At 40.0% G+C, this 19,455-nt stretch overlaps 1 protein-coding gene across 2 annotated transcripts in view; it reads right to left on the bottom strand.

Moving 5' to 3' along the window:
* Positions 1 to 19,455, bottom strand: part of TSPAN9 (tetraspanin 9) — a 170,727-nt gene that overhangs the window by 8,929 nt on the left and 142,343 nt on the right. For both annotated transcript variants that reach the window (XM_027449837.3, XM_072043110.1), the window contains one exon: positions 1,545 to 1,736. In XM_027449837.3, coding sequence (XP_027305638.2) covers positions 1,545 to 1,736 — 192 coding nt within the window. The remainder of the gene's footprint in view (positions 1 to 1,544; positions 1,737 to 19,455) is intronic.

Raw genomic sequence — 19,455 nt, 5'->3', positions numbered from 1 at the left:
TGGCCTTGTCCTCCAAACCTTCCCTCTCTTACAAAAAATACATGTTTGATTTCAAACAGGTCAGACATCTTAATACTATATTGTCACTAAAGCTTCTGTCGATATCAATGAGGAAGCTCACTGTGTAGTGGTCTCTAATTCTTTTTCCCCCTACTATCAGTTTTCTTGTTTCAGCAATGCACTTAGCCCAGCCTCTTTCCTTTATATAATCTACAAAACAGATGCTAAGCTCACTGTCATAGAGATCAATGTGATATGGCATGGCAGTGGCTCCCTATTAGGTGGGAACAGATCTGACTACCTATTTCTATACACATTACTCAGCACTTCTATTTCCAACTGTCTGTAGTTCAGATCTCTCTCTGCAGGGGGCAGAGAGAGATGCACTTCAGCAGTTTCTAATTAATTTTCATGCCCAGTAGCAGCCTTCTAGGTACTAGTGGTATAACACATAACCACAGTATTCCCATTTAGGCACTGGGGAAGATGGAGTACGAGATGCAGCAAGCTCCCCAATCAGTAACTCGTGGTAATCTGTACCAAAAGACTTCTGCAGAGCCTTGTAAGAATATAAACACACTCTTAAAGAGAACAAAAAGTTTCTGTTGGTGTTGTAGCTCATGTGCATGAACAACATAGATACCGTTATTATTGTTCTCTATGTCCTTTCCTAACTGTATGATAAAAACAAGCAGCAGATAGGGAACAAGTGCACATTTCTTCTCCAGTTTAATTTTCTGAAGTGGTCTAGGGAACACTGCTCAGCTATTCCCCAATACCATATAAGGAAGATATTTACACAAGAAAAACTCACATGCTCCTTAATGTCACAGCACCTCTGATTGAAAACTGCAACTGAGTTGGAACCTGTCTGCTTTGGAAGCACTCCTCTCACCTTCTCCTCAGGGTGGAAAGGATCATGATGAAACCCCCTGGATTTATGCAAGAGGAGCGACCCACGGTATATTTTCTGAGAGGGGTTCCCAAATTCTGTTTCTATGCTGGACAATGGCTGGGCTGCTAAGGATTTATGTGTTTATTTATTTCTTTATTTTATTTATTTATTTTTACTGCTGATACCAAGCAGAGATGCTGACTTCAGGTCATATGCTTTCCACCAGCCTCTGACACAGGCCTTATCTAAAGTAAGGCAAAGTAGAAAATAGCCATGAGCAACTGTGAGTGGCATCCAAAAACAGCTGTGCTTAAGATTTTCCAGCCAATCCTTCTAAAAGACATTTCCAGAAAGGCTATCCAGTTGAACCCACAGTTCACGTTTAACCATTCAGAAGTAACTGATAGTAATTTGCTTTGTTATCTAATACCTTAGTTTACACAGTAACAAGGCTACATTTGCTAATGCACCAGTATCTCTGTAACCAAACCTGTGGAATGTCATATTGTAATCATACAGAAGACTGAAGGTTAAGGAATACATTACAGTGATCCACAGGACTATTTTGCACTGGTGAAAATATTTTTAAGTAAAATAATCGCAAAACAACAGTAACTGGTCTTAGTGAAAAGAAATATTGATGTCTTACACTCAGAAGTAGGCACTTGTTTTCCTTGATAGCACCCAGGCAGCCCAGAAAGCCGGTCACCATGATGACTGTGCCAAAGGCAATGACTAGGTTGGCAGCTGAAAGAGATGGAAAGCTAGGAGAAAATGTGGCGAAGTTTCCTTGTGACACTGACAGCCAGATGCCCACGCCCAGGAGCCCACAGCCACATAACTGCAAAGAGATAAACAAAAGAAAGATTTCACCATTAAAATAAATGGCACTGACTCCTTCACCCACTCTCCAAAAGGAAGGTATTTCTCAATTAATTTCACAGGTAACTGCTCTGCAGTAATGTTCTCACTGGCTTGGTACTGAAACAACATGAAACTAAAAGTTTTTACTTATACTTGGTCATGTAACTTACACTGATAAATCTGTTCAAAAGCCACTGGATGGCAGAACCCTATTTTTAAAGACTCAGCACATGAAACCAGGGTTAACAATTTATCTCCCAGCAACACAGCCCAATACAATTTTTCTGTAGGAAGGAAAAAACATTACTTGAAAGAATGCCTCATCACATATATTTGCACAGTCATCCACAATCTCTCAGAGTACCAGCCCCATAGTTCCTCACCCTAGGGCAGGCAAGGGTTATGTTATGATCAACATAATTTCAATAAATATTTGTCATAACTTTCCATTGGCCAGTCCCAGTAGCCTGGTTGTGTTTTAGGATTAGTTCTTACAGCTTTCCTGTTGTTTGACACTGCTCTTCCTCCTGCAATTCTAAAGTTCTGCTGAAGACAACTTTCAAACTGCTGTGGTTATTGGGTCAACATGCCAATCTACACAATGTGATTATAGTTCCCTTTTGAGATTTTTCACTATGAATGTTAGTGCATTATTCAGTTGTACCCCAATGTCTGCACTGACTACGTTCTCACTATGGCTGATTTCACAGGCCCACTGGGCAAGCTAAGGCAAGTTCTCCATTTCACAGACTTTAATCTTCCCAAAATAAGATTTGTCCATACCAAAAATACATTGAAAGTTCAGATTACATAATAAAATCATTTGATGGTGGCAATATTAAACACCAAGGCTCATCTATGCCAAAAGGATGATCTACAATGACAGAAGAGAGTAAGTAGTCAGGAAGATTTGCGAGTTGATGAAAGATCCTAAAAACTTCCACAAGGAGGCATCCCTTTCCAAACAGTGCTAACATACTCTTAGCGTACATCACATTTTATTTTTCTTCTCTCCAGAGGAACTCCTCAGTTTTTATGCTTTCTTCTGTTTGTACCTCCTTTATCAACCTACTGAGTAGCTGTACTCTTGATGCTAAAATTTATCCTTTGACCTTAGGTCCCAGACCAAATTATCATTCATGCTCTTTAAAAATATCCCAAATAATTTCACTGTCTTGGGACTGAATTGCATACAGCCATATCATCTCAAGCTTGCAAAAATTCTAGCAGTAAAATAGCTTTCTCTGACCCTTTATTCTCTACCAATCTCATTTCTGATATAAGGTGATCACTGTGAAAATGATCTCACAGCTATTTATTCTCACTGGATCCACCTCTTTCCCTCTGGTACAAATGAATCCTGGACAATGAAAAAAGCAAAAATATTTTAAGTCATTTTATTAATTCCTTTTCACTTTTTTTACCTCACCAGACACAGCAGTCCTTAATCTTGTTTCAGTGCAGACTAACTGAAGTGTTGTAAGATATTAACTTGATTGTCCAGAAAGATTATCAAGACAAATAAAGGGATTTTTCAAAATATTACAATGCATTAACTGCTCTGTTGAGACCACAACGTACTCTATTAAGCAAATGAGTTAAAGGAGGAAGGGGAAGATTCAAAGCTTACCAATTCCATTCATTTACTCAGAGGGGCTCAGATTTTGCCTTTGCAGTTTTCTTATATGAGTTACAGAAAAAAAAAAAAATAAAAAATAAAAAAAAAAAAAGGAAGGACAAAAGAGAAAAAGAGATAAAAAAGGTAAAGAAAAAGATAGAAAAAAAGAAATATACCTAATATTTTGTAATATACAGAAAATAGTTGGTCTAACACCTTGTGTTGCTATTGGTACGGGCTTGGGAATGTGATGTTCCTATGTCTGAAGAATAACCTGTCTCTCCTGGAGCTGTTGATCCAGTCCTTCCCAGAGAAAAGTAATATCTGCACAGCTTCTGATGGCCTGATAAAGGCCATTTCTGAAATTGCTCTGAATGCCTTGAAGGGGAACATTCCATTAACACCTCACCACATACACATACTGAAAAGTGGCCATATGTTGATTAAAAGACTGAGTAGAAAAAATATGTCCTTCAAAAGAAAGAAGTGTCTGGTGAAGCAAACAAGTAGGTTTATTAGTTTTCCAAGTTTTGTTCTTCTACTTATCACAGGGTTTTTGGTAAAGCAGTGATGGAATATATGTGGAGAAAATGTATCTGGTGCCTGCAGATAAGCTTGAAGGGTGCTACCATCGTCCCAGGAAAACAAGAGGGCTGACACCATCTGCTCTGGATGCTAGAATGAGGAATGTTCTCCAGAAAGTAGGCTTAATGGCCAACAAGAAAGCTAAGGTTTATACAGCTGTTTTTCAAAAGTCCTTGGCATATGTGAAACAGAGGAATCAGGAAAGGGGGAAAAATAGCTCATTTTTTTCTGGAATAAAACAAGACAAAAGTGGAAAAACCTCTGCAGACTCCTGAGGACGCCAATCTAGTAGTTCAGGAAGTACTGGATAATGTGCATCCCTGGTATTGCAAGAACTCACATGTGCTCCTAGGTAAACTATGGCAACATAAGCATATCTTTTCTTGGGACAACCAGGGAAGTTTTGCACACAAAGGAGATGTCATCAAGGAGTCCATCTCACTTGTTTGGGTTGGATGTGTCCCCTAGATTTGTGCACTTTGTAAGCCTAAGAACACCTAAAGGTTAGAATGCCATAGCTGTGGTGAATGAGCCATTTTCTTTCACGAGTTACACAGATACCTTGAAACAACTAAAAGTGACCGAGAAGGACCAAGACGCACTACACACACAACCTAAAAAGAGAGATACCTAAAGCCCAGTGGTTCACCCTGTAAAGTTTACTGTTAAAAACAAAATATTCATAAAATATTAAACCTTTGCTGTCTATGGTGTCCATTTAAAGAAATACGTTGGAATAGGGTGGGGTTAAAGATCACACATATCCTTGTGGTTGGGTTGTAAGTTTTATTTAAAGCATATATTTATGAAAACAGTTTCAAAAGATGTATGTCTGGGTGTTCTGAAACATATTTTCTGTTGTATGGAAAGCTTCATATTCGTATTTTACAAAACAAATACTATCTGGTCATTTTGTACTATAGCATACAGTTTAAAAAGCTGTTCAAAGGTTATGTACAAAAAGACACAATGGTATCCATAAGCTGTGGAGAGGGCATGCTGCAGTTGCTCCGTCTGGAAAGCAATACCTAAAGTGTTGTGCTTTAAGAAGGACATGATATTTTCAGGAAAGAGAGTGCTGTTTGGAGAGTAGCCATGTAGGTAAAAAGAAAAACTGCATGGTTCTGATCAGCCATGAAAACTGCCAGTCAGTGCTTTCCAAGCAGCTTCCATGCACCCAGTGGAAGGGCCCTGAGGGTCTGATGTACTTGTAGGTAAACCTGCAAGGGAGGCTGGCCATGCCCGCCTATCAGAATAGACCTCATGACTGGAAGAGGGGAGCGGCTGCCATGGTAAATGGCTACTGAGGAAGCTGGGAAAGGGCACAGGGACTTTGCCAGAAGCTGGGGCAGCTGCCACTGGCTAACTTGTGAATCAGCGGTACCTATACTACTCAGTCTCTGAAGAGATGAAAGTTTTCAGTCCTGTTTGTGGTCCTGCTTTTTGCCCTGCTCCCTCATCACGGGATCCTGAACTCCACAAGGCTATCCCCAACTAGTTCTTCCTTGTTTATAAGCAAAATGTCCAAAAGAGTACCTTTGCTTGTTGACTGCTCAATCATCCATGTCCCTTTTCAGAAATCTCTTAGATTGCTTGTGCCCTGCTGTGTTGTCCTCCTTTGAGAGACACACACAGAAGTATGCTGATTCCTCATAAAGGGCAAAAGAGCTTTCCCCATAAGCCTACTAAAGCTAATAGATTTGTTGTGCTCATTATAAATGGTATGGTTGATGGATTTTTCACAAATTGATTTTTCACAAGATCTTGCTTAAAAGTTGTTGAAGTCATACTGAAGTGGTATATCCTGCGTTATCAGTGGTAGCTGTACTACTGATCTGCTTGTAAGACTCCAATGGGATACAGCCCTGAAAGGAAGAGAGTTCCAAGAGAACTGCTGATATACAAGGATCACCTTCTTCATGCTTAAGAATGCTCCAGCCCAACAAGCAGGGAATTGAGCAAAGGCTACAGAAAGCCCACACAAATGATCAATAAACTCCAGACTAAATCATAAAAGGTAAGTGTACAAGAGGTCGAAGGAGGGACAGGTGAGACAGAAGGTATAAAGAGACGCTGTCCAGTCATGCAGGAAAGAGACTAGAAAAGCCAAAGCCTATCTAGAGTTGCATCTGGCAAGGGATGTCAAGGACAACAAGAAGGGATTCTCCAATAACATGAAGAACAAAAAGGAGGCTTAAGGAAAATGTGGGTCCACTTGTAAATGTGACAGGGGTACTGATGCCAAAGGACACTAAAAATGCCAGAGTGCTTGATGGTTTCTTTGCCTCGGTCTTCACTGTTAAAAGCAGGCTCCTAAGGACAGAGTGAAAGTCTGGAGAAGGATCGGGCAAGGGAGCAGTTCTAACAAATTGGACATATGTAACTCCACAGGGCCTGACAGGAAGCACCCAGAAGTGCTAAGTGGCATAGCTGATGTCATTGCAAGGCCACTCTTGATTACTTTTAACATGTCACAGCAGCTGGGAGAGGTTACTGAAAAGACTATGAAGAAAACAAATCTCTCTCCTATCCAAGTGGAAGAACCAGGGAACACACTGGCCAGTCACATCTCAACCCTGGGAAGGCAATGGAGCAACTAAGCCTGGAGCCCCTTTCAAAACACATGAAGAAGGTGCTTGTAATTAGTCCACATGAATTCACTAAGGGGAAATCATGCCCAAGTAGAACATGCCATTATTAAACATGTCCTTGATAACAGATATGACAACAATAGTTCTTTAAGGACACAATAACAAAGTCTTTACATATTCCTTGTATTAAACCTTTTTTTTTTTTTTTTTCCTCAATAGTAAGCAAAGGGTTGGTAGCAGAACAAGACTCAAGACATCATAATGAATGAAAATCCATCAGCCTAACAACGTAGTCCTCAGCATTAAGCCCTGTTTCCTAAAACCATGCAACTGTAAAGATACCTTTCTGTAATGCAGAGTTTGGGGATTAGGCTCAGTCTCTCTAAATCATGCAAATGAGCCTATCTATGCAGACTTGAAATTGAAACAAGGAAGCAAATTGCAATGTTCTCTTTTACTGCAAAACTTTTTGAAGATACTTGTGAAAAAATGCAAGTTTAGAGTTTTTCCCTATATAATAACATTGCTTCAAAAATGGAAATTGAACATCATTTTAAGATGTTTTTATTGTCCTAATTATTTCCATAAAATTAATTTTGCCTGAAATGAGAATCCAATATGAAAACCAGCTGGACAGGAAGATCTGCTGAATTCACCTACTCCACAGAAACACTCAGAGCCAAGTTTGATAGCAAGAGCAAATAGGCAATGCTGCTTAATTAAGCCCTTAGAGCTGCAGAATAGAAAAAGAACGGAATTTTGTCTTTCCTGGTCTTTGAATGATTAGCAGAATATTCTACTGCAATCCTTAATCACTATCCCAGCATAAAAAAGTACAAGGTTTGTAGATGTTAAAAGGAAGGATTTGGCTAATAAAGATATTTTGATTCATCTCTTCAATAAAGCCTCTTTCCAAGAACATTTAATATACGGATTGAAAAACAGAACTCAAGTGTTTGGACATGTTAAGTAGACTTCTCAACTCCTTATTTAGATATCATCAGGAAGAGATATTTTTACTAATGTGGTTTCCAGAATAAAAATGTATCTGTGAGGGTAAACAGCACATGTAAATAACACTCCAAATTCCAGTATATGAAAGCCCAAAGAAAAATGTATCAAACAAGACAAAAAATCCTTCTTTATTCCAATGGCAGAAAAGCAAAGGGAGCCATGATCTATTGAGTTCCCCCAGTGTTGTAGCTTTTGAGTAGCTGCATTAAAGCCTTCTGAAAACTTAACTGTATGGTTGTTTAAAACTATAGGCCAAATTCATATACTGTGTATTTGCACAAATGCAAGGGAATGTGTCTGTGGTACTTTCTTCTGAGTTGGATGTCCCCACCTATTTATTCATGGGCACTTTCTGTGCCACAACCTTGTGGTGAGTTCACTGTCAAACATACATGTATATGTTCAGCATTCACTGGCATGACCTCAAGAAATCTGGTTAGCTGTATTCATTATTGGTTACTAATGTGCCTATTTCTTCCCAAGCCAATCTTCCTGAAGCCTGTTTATCCTCTCGTGTGCTTTAATACCAAAACAAAAGTAGTAGTTACAAAAGAGAAACAAAACAAAACAAACCACCCAAAACCCAAACCAAGCAAACAAAGAGATGTTTCAAGGACTTGTTGGAACAACTGTCAGTAACACTCATCCAAATTTGTCTAGAAAATACTGAGAAACTTTTGAACCCCAAAGAAGTTAACGTGATTTAAGATGCTCTCTTGAAGACATACCACAGGGCACAAGAAAGTGTTCAAACACTGAGATATCTCCATCAGCACAAAAGATGCCAAAAGGTGCTTAAACTACATTTTGCAAATCCACTTTGCTTTCAGCAGTTGGAGGTACTTCTGAGACAAGATGTAAGGAATCAGTGTGAAGAAATGCCTACAGGAGTGGTTTGTGAAGCAGTCACAGTATCTGTGTAAGTCATGTACTAAGTTGGACCACTATGAGCATTTTTCTCTTGGTCAGTTAGCATGCTAAAAGAACACAAAACTATAGGAAATTCAGTCTCCCTTCTGATTCATGACATTTTCTGGCACCACTGACAACTGACTAAGGAGTAAAAAATAAGTATAACTGGAAGTCAGCATGTCTTCTGGTCCCCAATGAACTTGTATTTTTTAAGCTTTTAGTAAAATCAGCAGGTCAATACTAAAATATAAGAGGCAATGGGAATGAAGGTGGGGAAAAAAAAAAAAGAAAAAAAAAAGAGTTGTTTACCCTGAGCATTATCTGTTCTTCTTGGTATTAAACTACAATTCTATGTTAAAAAAGTGATGATAATAAAAGGTGAATAGCTTTGCTCAACATTCATTGGGAACAAGATAAGCAGGAACTATATTAGATATACAAAAGAAGAAATTGTATTACAACTGGCTAGTTCAGTGCAGATTTAATTTTTCTTTAGCAGTATTCAAAGCTTATCCTCTCTCTCTTCAGTAGTATGTTCTATTTTGAATCTTCTGCCTGGCAAACAACATCACCCAAATGAACTGGGAACACCTCTGAAATATTCTTAAGTACTTTGGCAAGAGATCTTCAATTAAAAAGATGTTACATGTTATCCATCCATTGCTTGGATCATCTCTATCTTATTATTTTCACAGACTTAAAAAAGCACAGGCAAATTAAACCTTCCACCTCTAGCCTGCTGGCAATATTACAAGGCTGAACCAAATTTCCCTTCAGAGAGCCTGATGACAAGAACTGACATTAGACAGGGGGCAAATAAATAAGAGGGGGTAGGAGGGCAGCCATATGCTACAGTGAGAAGAGTTATATCCATCAAAGTAGACAGATGACTTGTCAGTGAACTAAATCTCACTCTTCTGTCCACAGATCTGTGTCAGGAAAATGAAAGACAGGCAATCACACCAGCTCAGGAAGAAACATGAAAATTCAGTACAAAGAATCAGCCAATTCCAGGTAGATAAATACTTTTGCTATCTCAAAACAAATAAATGACAGTGGCATTAGACTGCTTAAATACAGATTCATGCTACAAACTGTCTTCCATTCCTTCATTCCTTCCGAGAAAAAACAGCAGAAAAGCCTTTCACAGTCTTGTCTGAAAGGAGGCTGAAGATGACTTGTTATGGAATTAAGAAGAAAAGGAAATGTTTCAATTTTATGTAGAAAGCTCTAAAAATATGTGCTTGCAAAACCCACTACAACAACAAGGAACCAGCAGAGAAACAGATGCCAGTATGGTTTGGTTAAGGCACTACTGAGGCCAGGTCTGATCTGCTCAGTGTTGAGCAACTTCCATGATCCAGCTACCATCAGAGCAAGTCAAAAAGCACATTCCTATTGTATCTGGTTCTACATGATATGTATTCCTGGAACTTTCATTCATAGAGCCTTTGTACAAAACAAAGAATCAGCAAACATCAACATAAAAACATTTCGCAAATAGCTCATACAAGAACTGTATTATTGGACTTTTTCAAATACCAAGGTCCCCTCACATTGACATAGACAGAACTGAAGTAAAGAAGAGTATAACAAAAAGGATGAGAAAGACATGGGGCTGCTTCATCACCATTACACAACTTTTTCATATACCATCACAAAACAATCTTTGTATCAGAAAAGCTATACAAGGAATCACTGTTCCCAGATAAGAGATGCAATGCTATTTTGGAATCTGAAACGCTGGAAGAAGAAACTGGGACAAGAGAATGCCTAGCCACCTAACTCTAAATCTCAGCAAAGATTAACAGGTCTTGCAATTACTTTACACTAACATGCAAGTATTCATGACGTGTATATATTTAGTATTCAGACATGCACTGCCAATAAATCAGAGACAGCAGAGTTTGTGATGAGGTAATTTCAGAAGAACAGAAAGAGGTGAACCTAAAAGGGGCAGCCCCAGAAAAGGTGAGAGAAAGCTAATAGAACAGGAAGACAAACAAGGACATATGGCAAGTGGAAGCTCATGTATCTCTCTTTTCCACATGCCAGACTAAAGAGGAATTGAGCTAGCAAAGAAAAATCCAGGACCTTAAGGATTCATAACTGAAAAATAACTTTGAATACTATCACAAGCGGAGAGGGACTGTTTATCAGGGAGTGCAGTGACAGAACAAGGGGTAATGGATTTAAACAAAAAGACGTTAGATTTAGATTAAATATAAGGAAGAAATTTACTATGAGGAACAGGTTGCCTAGAGAACCTGTGGATGCCCCATCCCTGGAAGCATTCAAAGCCTGACCAGACGGAGCTTTGGGCAACCTGGTCAGGTCTAGTGGAAGGTGTCCCTGCCCACTGCAACGGTGTTGGAATTAGATGATCTTTAAGGTCCCTTCCAACCCAAACCATTTTATGGTTCTATAGAGAATGTTTTATGATTCTATAAAGAATATTTTATGATTCTATAAACACAATTTTATGATTCTATTCAACTGCCTCCTAGGCTGCACCAAAAGAGGTGTGACCAGCAGGTCGAGGGAGATGATTGTCCCCCTCTACTCTGCCCTCATGAGGCCCCACCTGGAGAACTGCGTCCAGGCTTGGGGTCCCCAGCACAAGAAAGATGTGGACCTGTTACAGTGAGTCCAGAGAAGGTCTACAAAGATAATCAGAGGGCTGAAACACCTCTCCTATGAAGAAAGAGAGATGGGGATGTTCAGCCTGGAGAAGAGAAGGCTCCAGGGAGACCTCATTGCAACCTTTCAATACTTAAAAAGGTTCTTATAAAAAAGATGGAGAGGGACTCTTTACTTGGGTAGATAATGACAGGACAAGGGTAAATGGTCTGAAACTATAACACGATACACTAGACATTAGGAGGAAATTCTTCACTGTAAGGGTAGTGAGACACTGGAACAGCTTGCCAAGAGAAGTTGTGGATGCCCCATCCCTGGAGGTGTTCAGGGCCAGGCTGGATGAGGCCTTTGCCAACCTGATTTAGTGGGTGGCATCCTTGCCCATGGCAGGGGGGGTTGGAAGGCAGGGGTTTGGAACTAGATAATCTTTAAGGTCCCTTCCAACCCAAGCCATTCTATAATTCTATAATTCTATAATTCTAAAGGGACTTTGCAAGCAAAATATAACACCTGATGTCTCTGACACCTAGGGAAAAGTGACAGGAATGGCTGGCTGATCAGTGGTTTAGACACTGTCTTTTTTCTACTACATGTTTTAGTCTCTTAACCTGACCAATGGATAAAATACTTCAGGTGGTAGGCATGCTGGGTTTTCTGTACCTTTAACAATCTGACCAAATCTAGTGTGAAGGAGATAAAAGTGCTTCCCAATGGAGTCCAATGACACTTTTGTTTTTCCAAAGAGAAATGCAACAGATATGAATGCACAAGGAAATACTAGACTCCAACAGGAATTTACATTCTCAGAAAACCTTAAATGAAAATACCTTGCCAGGCAATCTGCAGGTAAAGGTGCTGGTCTTGATTCTCACTGTAACACAAAGAATCGTTGGCTTCTTGCAAGTTCTCTGTGGATTTCCCATGTATTTTTGCAGCTTTGGCTGAAATGTTTGGCAAATGCAAAATATTTGCCAAAATGCTCCTGTATTGACAACATTACATTTGAACGTAGTGGCAAATATATCAAAACTGCAATAGTCACAGCTGGGAAGTACTGTGACTACAGAAGACAGTTCCATCCCAATGTAAATTCTCTGACAGATTTCTTTGTATCCATTTATGCAGAGATTACAACAGTTACAGAGCTTTTACACCAGTCATACTGATCTTTTATTTTTTAAGTGTCTTTTGTTGTGGAATTCAAATAAAATACAGCCATCAACTGGGGACGTGGTTGCTGAATGAGAGGCAGTAACATAAAACAATTTGCCATAACTCTTCTATTGACAAGATTTTAAAAGCCTTCTGAATGTTTTCTTGTTACCAGAAAGGGCAACAAATAAACTAAATAGTGGCAACTATGTTGAGTGAAATATACCCTCAACAACTCATACTCTCTTGACCTTGACCTTGCTTTTGTACTCAAATTGATTATGCATTACTTTGCGCTTTTACCTAAAAACAGTTTCATAATACAACGGCAATTAAGATGTCCTTTAATTAGTCAATGAAGATAACAAGGGCACACTTCATTATAACATATTCTGGACATCTGGGCTGGGGCAATCCTAAGCACAAATGTAGGTTGGGCAGAGAATGGATTGACAGCAGCCCTGAGAAGTACTTGTGGACATTGGTTGATGAGAAGCTCAACATGAGGCAGCAATGTATGCTTGTAGTCCTGAAAGCCAATCATATCTTGGGCTGCATCAAAAGAAATGTGACCAGAAGGTCAAGGAAGGTGATTCTCCCCCTCTTCTCCATTCTTGTGAGACCCTACCTGGAGTACTGCATTCAGCTCTGGGGCCCCCAACATCAGGACATGGACCTGTTAAAGAGAGGGTAGAGGAAGGCCACAAGGATGATCAGAGGGCAGGAGTAGCTCTCCTCTGAAAAGAGATGGTGTTTTTAAGCCTGAAAAAGAGGAAGCTCTCAGGAGACCTTATAGAAGCTTTCTGGGACTTAAAGAGGAACTCCAGGAAAGATGTGAGAGACTCTTTATTAAGGGAGTGTAGTGATAGGACAAAGGATAATGGCTTTAAACTAAAAGAGGGTGTAGATTTAGATCAGATATTAGAAAGAAATTCTTTTCTGTGAGGGTGGTAAGACACTGGAACAGGTTTCCTGGAGACACTGTAGGTGCCTCATCCCTGGAAGTTTCCAGGCCAGGTAAATGGGACCTTGGGCAACCTGATCTAATGGAAGGTATGAGGGGTTGGAACTAAATGATTACTAAGGTCCTTTCCAACCCAAGCTATTCTGTGATTCTATGATGCTGTGATTTCCTGATCTCTTATTTCTGCTCTGACACTGTCCATGTGAAAGCCAAAATGTACCAAATACCTGAAACCAAAGGTAAAATACAAAGCCCTACGAGAACTCCAACCTCAGTTATGCTTGTTATCTTTATAGCTGTTAACTTTTTCCTCAGCCTGATCTGACAAAAAGCAAGTACATTCTGTAGCAGTAACTAACATTTTCACCTCTCAGATTAGCAGCTCATATTCTTGCATGGTTTAGAAACTACTCTGCATTTAAAAGGAAGTACAACCTTCTGCAAGAAGCACAGCTCTCCTTTGCCCACCTGCTTTAGAAGTATGGTGAATGGGGAACGGAGTGATTAACAATTTGAGTGAGTTTATAAATTAAAGATCAAATAAAAAGAAGAGCAGTGAACAAAATATGTTAAAAGGACTCACAGATCTGCAATCTGGACACAACATCTAGTTTTGCTTACTCTGAATATGAAACTATGAACAGTACACAGATTGCAATGGTGAAGGCTGGACAGAGATCTCACCACTGTCCCCAGATGTGGTAAAGAAGCACCCTGCTGTTTTTACTGGGATCCCTTTGAAGCCACCTTGGTTCTCAAAAACAGCTTTTCTAATGGGGCAAGGTCAATGCAAACTGATTTAAGTCACAGCTATTTAAACCACCAACTTCATGATTTTCACCAACCATCAACTTCATAATTTAAATCAAAACCAAGAAACTGAATAAATCATGGATTTAAACTCTGTCTAATTTTTGTATTCTTCAGTCAGCATTCTTCAGTAGTTATTTAATGAATCTTTTTGTCAACAAGAGAATCTTTGTATTTTTAGTCAAATTCTTTTTATTGTTACTATGTTACAAAGCAGTGAATGATATGTATTTTATTTCAATATACACATATATTTTTCTTTCATGGTAACTGAATAAACTAATATGTCATTGTCTTCACATGTTCAAAGAGAAAGAGTTTGTCTGCTTTTTCAGCTTCCAGTTTTTCAGAATTGAATGAACTTGACATTGAAAAGAACTAAACGAAGAATCTGATATAAAAGCTATTGATGTCAAAAACTGGTTTTGGCTTTCAATCAGCTTTGCTTCCAGCTGTTAAGACTTCTACCTGTTTTTGTTTGGTTGGTTTGCTTGCCTTCTTTGCAGAAATTGACAGCAAGTATGCACTTCTTGAAAATTTTTATTTAAATTTAATTTTCAGATATCATAGTTATAAAATGGGCTGTCAAGATTTCAAAAAGGCTGAATTTTTCAAAAGAAAAATTGAGTTAAATTAAAAGGTACAATGTAAATCTCTTTTTTTCTTCCTCCAGCTTAAAAACATGGACTGTTACCAATTAGCAAAAACTGGAAGGACTCTCCTGCCAAAGCATGAATGAATTCTAATAATCAACAAGTTCTTCCTTTTTTTTTTTTTTTCCTGTTGCTATTCACAGCTCAGAAATACATGTATCACAATGGCTCAAAACTAGCATACTTTAACCTTAAACTAAGAGCTTAGTGAGTTGTTTGTTTGTTTTCTCAAGTAGTATACTTAGTATCATAAAGAAATTTGCTAAATCAAACTTTCCTGGCCTTTGAGCTATTACTGTACTTTTTCCTTATTTCAGTTGCAGGCTAATTCCAGCCATTTCATTCTTGTCTTTCTCCTCACATTTCTGCAGAAGATTCTGTCTTAGTGATTCTCTCCTTTCTGACAAACAGCAGCTCTTTCTCTCTCTCCTTTTCCTCTTCAGTTTTACTGATTAAACATCATCCTAGATCATTCTTCTTTCCTACATAATGTTATCTCATGCTTTTCTGTAGTATATATACGTGTATATATATATATATATATATATAAGATGACTGTATATATATATTAGATGACTATGTATGTATAGTCTTCTGTACTGCATTATTTATATATAAAAATGTATATATATATAAGGCTTATTGTATCTCTGGCTGCATTAGGCAAAGTATTGCCTGCAGGTCGAGGGGGGTGATCCTTCTCTGCTCAGTACTGGTGAGGCCACAGCTGGAGCACTGTGTCCAGTTTTGGACTCCAGTAGAAGACAGACATGAATTTACCAGAGAGAGTCCAACGAAGAGCCAGAAAGATATTATGAGACTGTGGCAGCCCACCCATAAGGGAAGACTGAGAGACCTAGGTCTTAGCCTAGAAAGAGATGGCTCTGAGGGGGAGATCTCTTCAATGTATATAAACACCTGAAAGGAGGCTGCAAAGAAGAGCCTGGCTTTTTCAGTGGAGCCCAGTGACAGCACAAGAGGCAACGGGCACACACTGAAACACAGGAGATTTTGTCTGAACTTCAGGAAACACTTTACTGTGCAGGTAACTGAGCAATGGAACAGATTGCCCAGAGAGGCTGTGAAGTCTCCCTCCTTGGAGATACTATAGAGCCATCTCAACACGGTCCTGGGCCACTGGCTCTATCAATTTGGCCCTGCTTGAGCAGGGAAGTTGGACCTTGGACCAGACCTCCAGTGGTCCCTTCCAACCTCAACCATTTTGTGATTCTGAGATATCCCTTGCCATCTCTTTTTTCTGTTACCCACTCTTATTCAATTGGTTTAATTTGCATAGCACCTTGCCTTGAGAAGCTACAAAGAAGGCATGAAGGGTGTTAGTCACTGGAGACTCCTCTCTGAGAGGCACTGAGCCTCCCATTTGCCATCCAGACAATCTCTCCAGAGAGGTTTGCTGCCTGCTGGGGCATGTATTCCTCATATTACGAAGAGGCTACCAAGTCTGGTGGGTCCCCAAAACTACCACCCCTTCCTACTTTTTCAAGTAGGATCAATTGACAGGTAAACTCTGAAATATCAGAAAGGATTTTATGTTCCTCGGAAAGATGTTGAAGGGATTGGGAGCACAAGTAATGTTCTCCTCTGTCCTCCCAGTTGGTGACTAGGACCCAGGAAGAAGGATAAGAATGGGCTGAGTGAATGATTGGCTGCAAGGCTGGTTTCATGCCAAAGGTTTTGGGTTCTATGACCTTGGATGTACTTTTGAGGCACCAGGCATGCTGATGCCAGATGAGGCACATCTGACCAGGGGGGGCAAGAGTGTTCTGGACAATAAGCTGGCAGGGCTTGTCAGGAGGCCTTTAAACTGGACGCGATAGGGGAAGGGGATGCACCTCTGCGTGAAGAAAGCATACCTGAGAACGCTATCACTCAAAGTACCAGCAGGGAAATACTTGTGAGCTGTCCCAATGCAGTCAGGAAGGGTTCTGGAAACGTGATACAACCGATTGCCCAGCTAGAGTGCCCCTACACCAATGCCCGCAGCATGGGAAACAAGCAAGAGGAATTGGAAACCATGGTGCAATTAGACAAATATGACCTGATTGCTATCACGGAAATGTGGGATGGATCACATAACCGGAGCATTGGATTAGAGGGCTATAAACTCTTCAGAAGGGATAGACAGGGAAGGAACGGAGGGGTTGTTCCCCTCTACCTAGGGAAGGGATTACTTGTGAAGAGTTGCCTCTGAGAAACAGCCACGGACAGGTTGAGAGCTTGTGGGAGAGAGTTAAAGACAATACCAATAAAGGACAGGTTGTAGTCAGGGCCTACTATAGGCCACCCGATCAAGGGGAGCCAGTTGATGAGGCATTCAGGTTTCAACTACAAGAAGCGTGGTGCTTGCACGCTCTCATCCTGATGGGGGACTTCAACAAGCCAGATGTCTTCTGAAAAACTAGACAGCAGGCTGTAAGCAATCCAGAAGATTCCTAGAGTAGGACAACTTCCTGGTCCAGGTATTAGACAAACCAACCAGAGGAGAAGCGTTACTTGGCCCATTGCTCACCAGTGCGGAAGAGTTCATTAAAAAGGTCAAGATTGGAGGCAGTCTGGGCTGCAGTGAACATGACCTGGTTGAGTTTGTGATCTCTAGGACTTACGGCCTGGCAAAGAGCAAAGTCAGGACCAGGAACTTCTAAAGAGCAAACTTCAAAGTATTTAAAGACCTAGTAGATGAGATCCCCTGGAACACCATCCTTAGGGACAAAGGAGCTGAGCAGATCTGGCAACTCTTTAAGGATGATTTCCTCAGAGCGCAAGAACTCTCCAACCCCTTGCATAAAAAAGTGGGCGGGGGGAAAGACAACAGGGATGGCTAAGCAAGGACCTGTTGGTCAAACTGAGGCACAAGAAGGAAATGCAAAGGCAGGGACACATGGCCTGGGAAGAGAACAGGGATGCAGTCCGGATGTGCAGGGATGTTCCAGCGTGACCTCATTGCAACTTTTCAGTACTTAAAGGGTACTTATAAAAAGATGGAGAGTGACTCTATTCCATCAGATAATGGCAAGAAAAGGGGGAATGGTTTTAAGCTAAAAGAAGGGAGATTTCAATTACAGGTTAGGAGGAAATTCTTCACTCAGAAGGTGGTGAGGCACTGGAATAAGTTGCTCAGAGACGTTGTGGATGCCCCATCCCTGAAGGTGTTCGAGACCATGTTAGATGAGGCTCTGAGCAACCTGATCTAGTGGTGGGATCTCTGCCTATGGCAGGGACATTGGAACTAGATGATCTTTGAGGTCCCTTCCAACCCAAGCCAATGATTCTATGTTTTTCCTCCATTAGAATGCTACTTGTACTTTTTAGTCTACTTCCCTCACTCTAGCCTTTGCACATTTATGTTTAAAATCACTGAATCAACCATGAAGTTTGCAGTTTTTGTGTAAGCTTTCCTCTCCCCAACATCCTCCAGTCCTTAATTCACCTTCTCCATATGCTCAGTTTTCTCCCTTATAGCAGTTTTTATTTCCTATACAAAAGACTTCCAGATTCTGCCTCTGTCTTTGTTTGGAAACACTTTTCTAATGTTGCATTTCTTGTGTTGTCTATATTCTTTCAAGGTCTTCTCCTTTTCAAAGAATAAGAATTGTTTCTTTTTCTTTTAAAACCTATCTCCAGTAACAGTTGTACTAGAAAAGCAGGAAGGTAACAGATCAGATGTTACAAGGATTCATAGAATAATAGAATATCCCGAGTTGGAAGGGATCCACAAGGATTATCAAGTCCAACTCCTGACTCCACCCAGGTCTACCCTAAAATTCAGACCATATGACTAAGAGCATAGTCCAAATGATCTTAAACTCCGACAGGCTTGGTGCTGTGTCTACGTCCCTGGGAAGCCTGTTCCAGTGTGCAACCACCCTCTCAACGTAGAACCTTTTCCCAATATCCAACTTGAGCTTCCCCTGTCGCAGCTTGACTCCATTTCCTCAGGTCCTATTGCTGATGCTCAGAGAGGAGAGATCAATGCCTAGCCCTCTGGTTCCCCTTGTGAGGAAGCTGTAGACCTTGTATGAGATTTTATAAGGTACAATACAAAGCTTGTACTTCATAATGAGGACAAAAATAATGGGATGAATATTTTTTTGCCCTTGTAGAATTCTTATATTGGCACAAGTTACCATTATTATTCATATCATTTTATTAGCTATGGTATATCAGTAGCTTCATCTACATGTCTGGCCATAGGAAGCAGTAAAAAAGCTGTGATTACTGGTATGGTTGGGAACAAAATGGGAAGAAACTGCAAAACTCCTATTGTTGATTCTATTATGCTACTACTAACCAAGAGAATACTGCAGATTGCACCGGCTCAGCATGTGTGAGAAGGAAAAAGAAGGACACATAGATGATAGACCTTGTTTTGTTGTTCTTGTTTGTTTCAAAAGTTTCTGTGGAATATTTCCTGATGGTGCACATGATTTTATCCTGATATGCACTACCCCTTTCCCCAAAGTAAAGACCATCAAAATCACTCTGGCATATGTCTGTTACAATTCAGACACTAAATTAAACCTCTGTGATGACCTCTAATACTTTTTTTCCCCTTGCCTATTTCTCTAAAAGTAGGTAAGGTGAGGCTTGCACCATCCTCAGCACTGAGAGAATGAGAGCAATTTCCCTTTTCACAGTTTAAAATAGAAATAGAAACCTTGCCAGAATGATTTGAAAGTATTGGCAGATGGATGAAATATTTCTGGATCTGCATCGTGTAACATTTGGCAGCTAGCATG

Source organism: Anas platyrhynchos, chromosome 1 (assembly GCF_047663525.1).
Source record: "Anas platyrhynchos isolate ZD024472 breed Pekin duck chromosome 1, IASCAAS_PekinDuck_T2T, whole genome shotgun sequence".
Classification (NCBI taxonomy): domain Eukaryota; kingdom Metazoa; phylum Chordata; class Aves; order Anseriformes; family Anatidae; genus Anas; species Anas platyrhynchos.
Note: the sequence above shows the minus strand (reverse complement) of the source record. Positions and strands in the feature narration are given on the sequence as shown.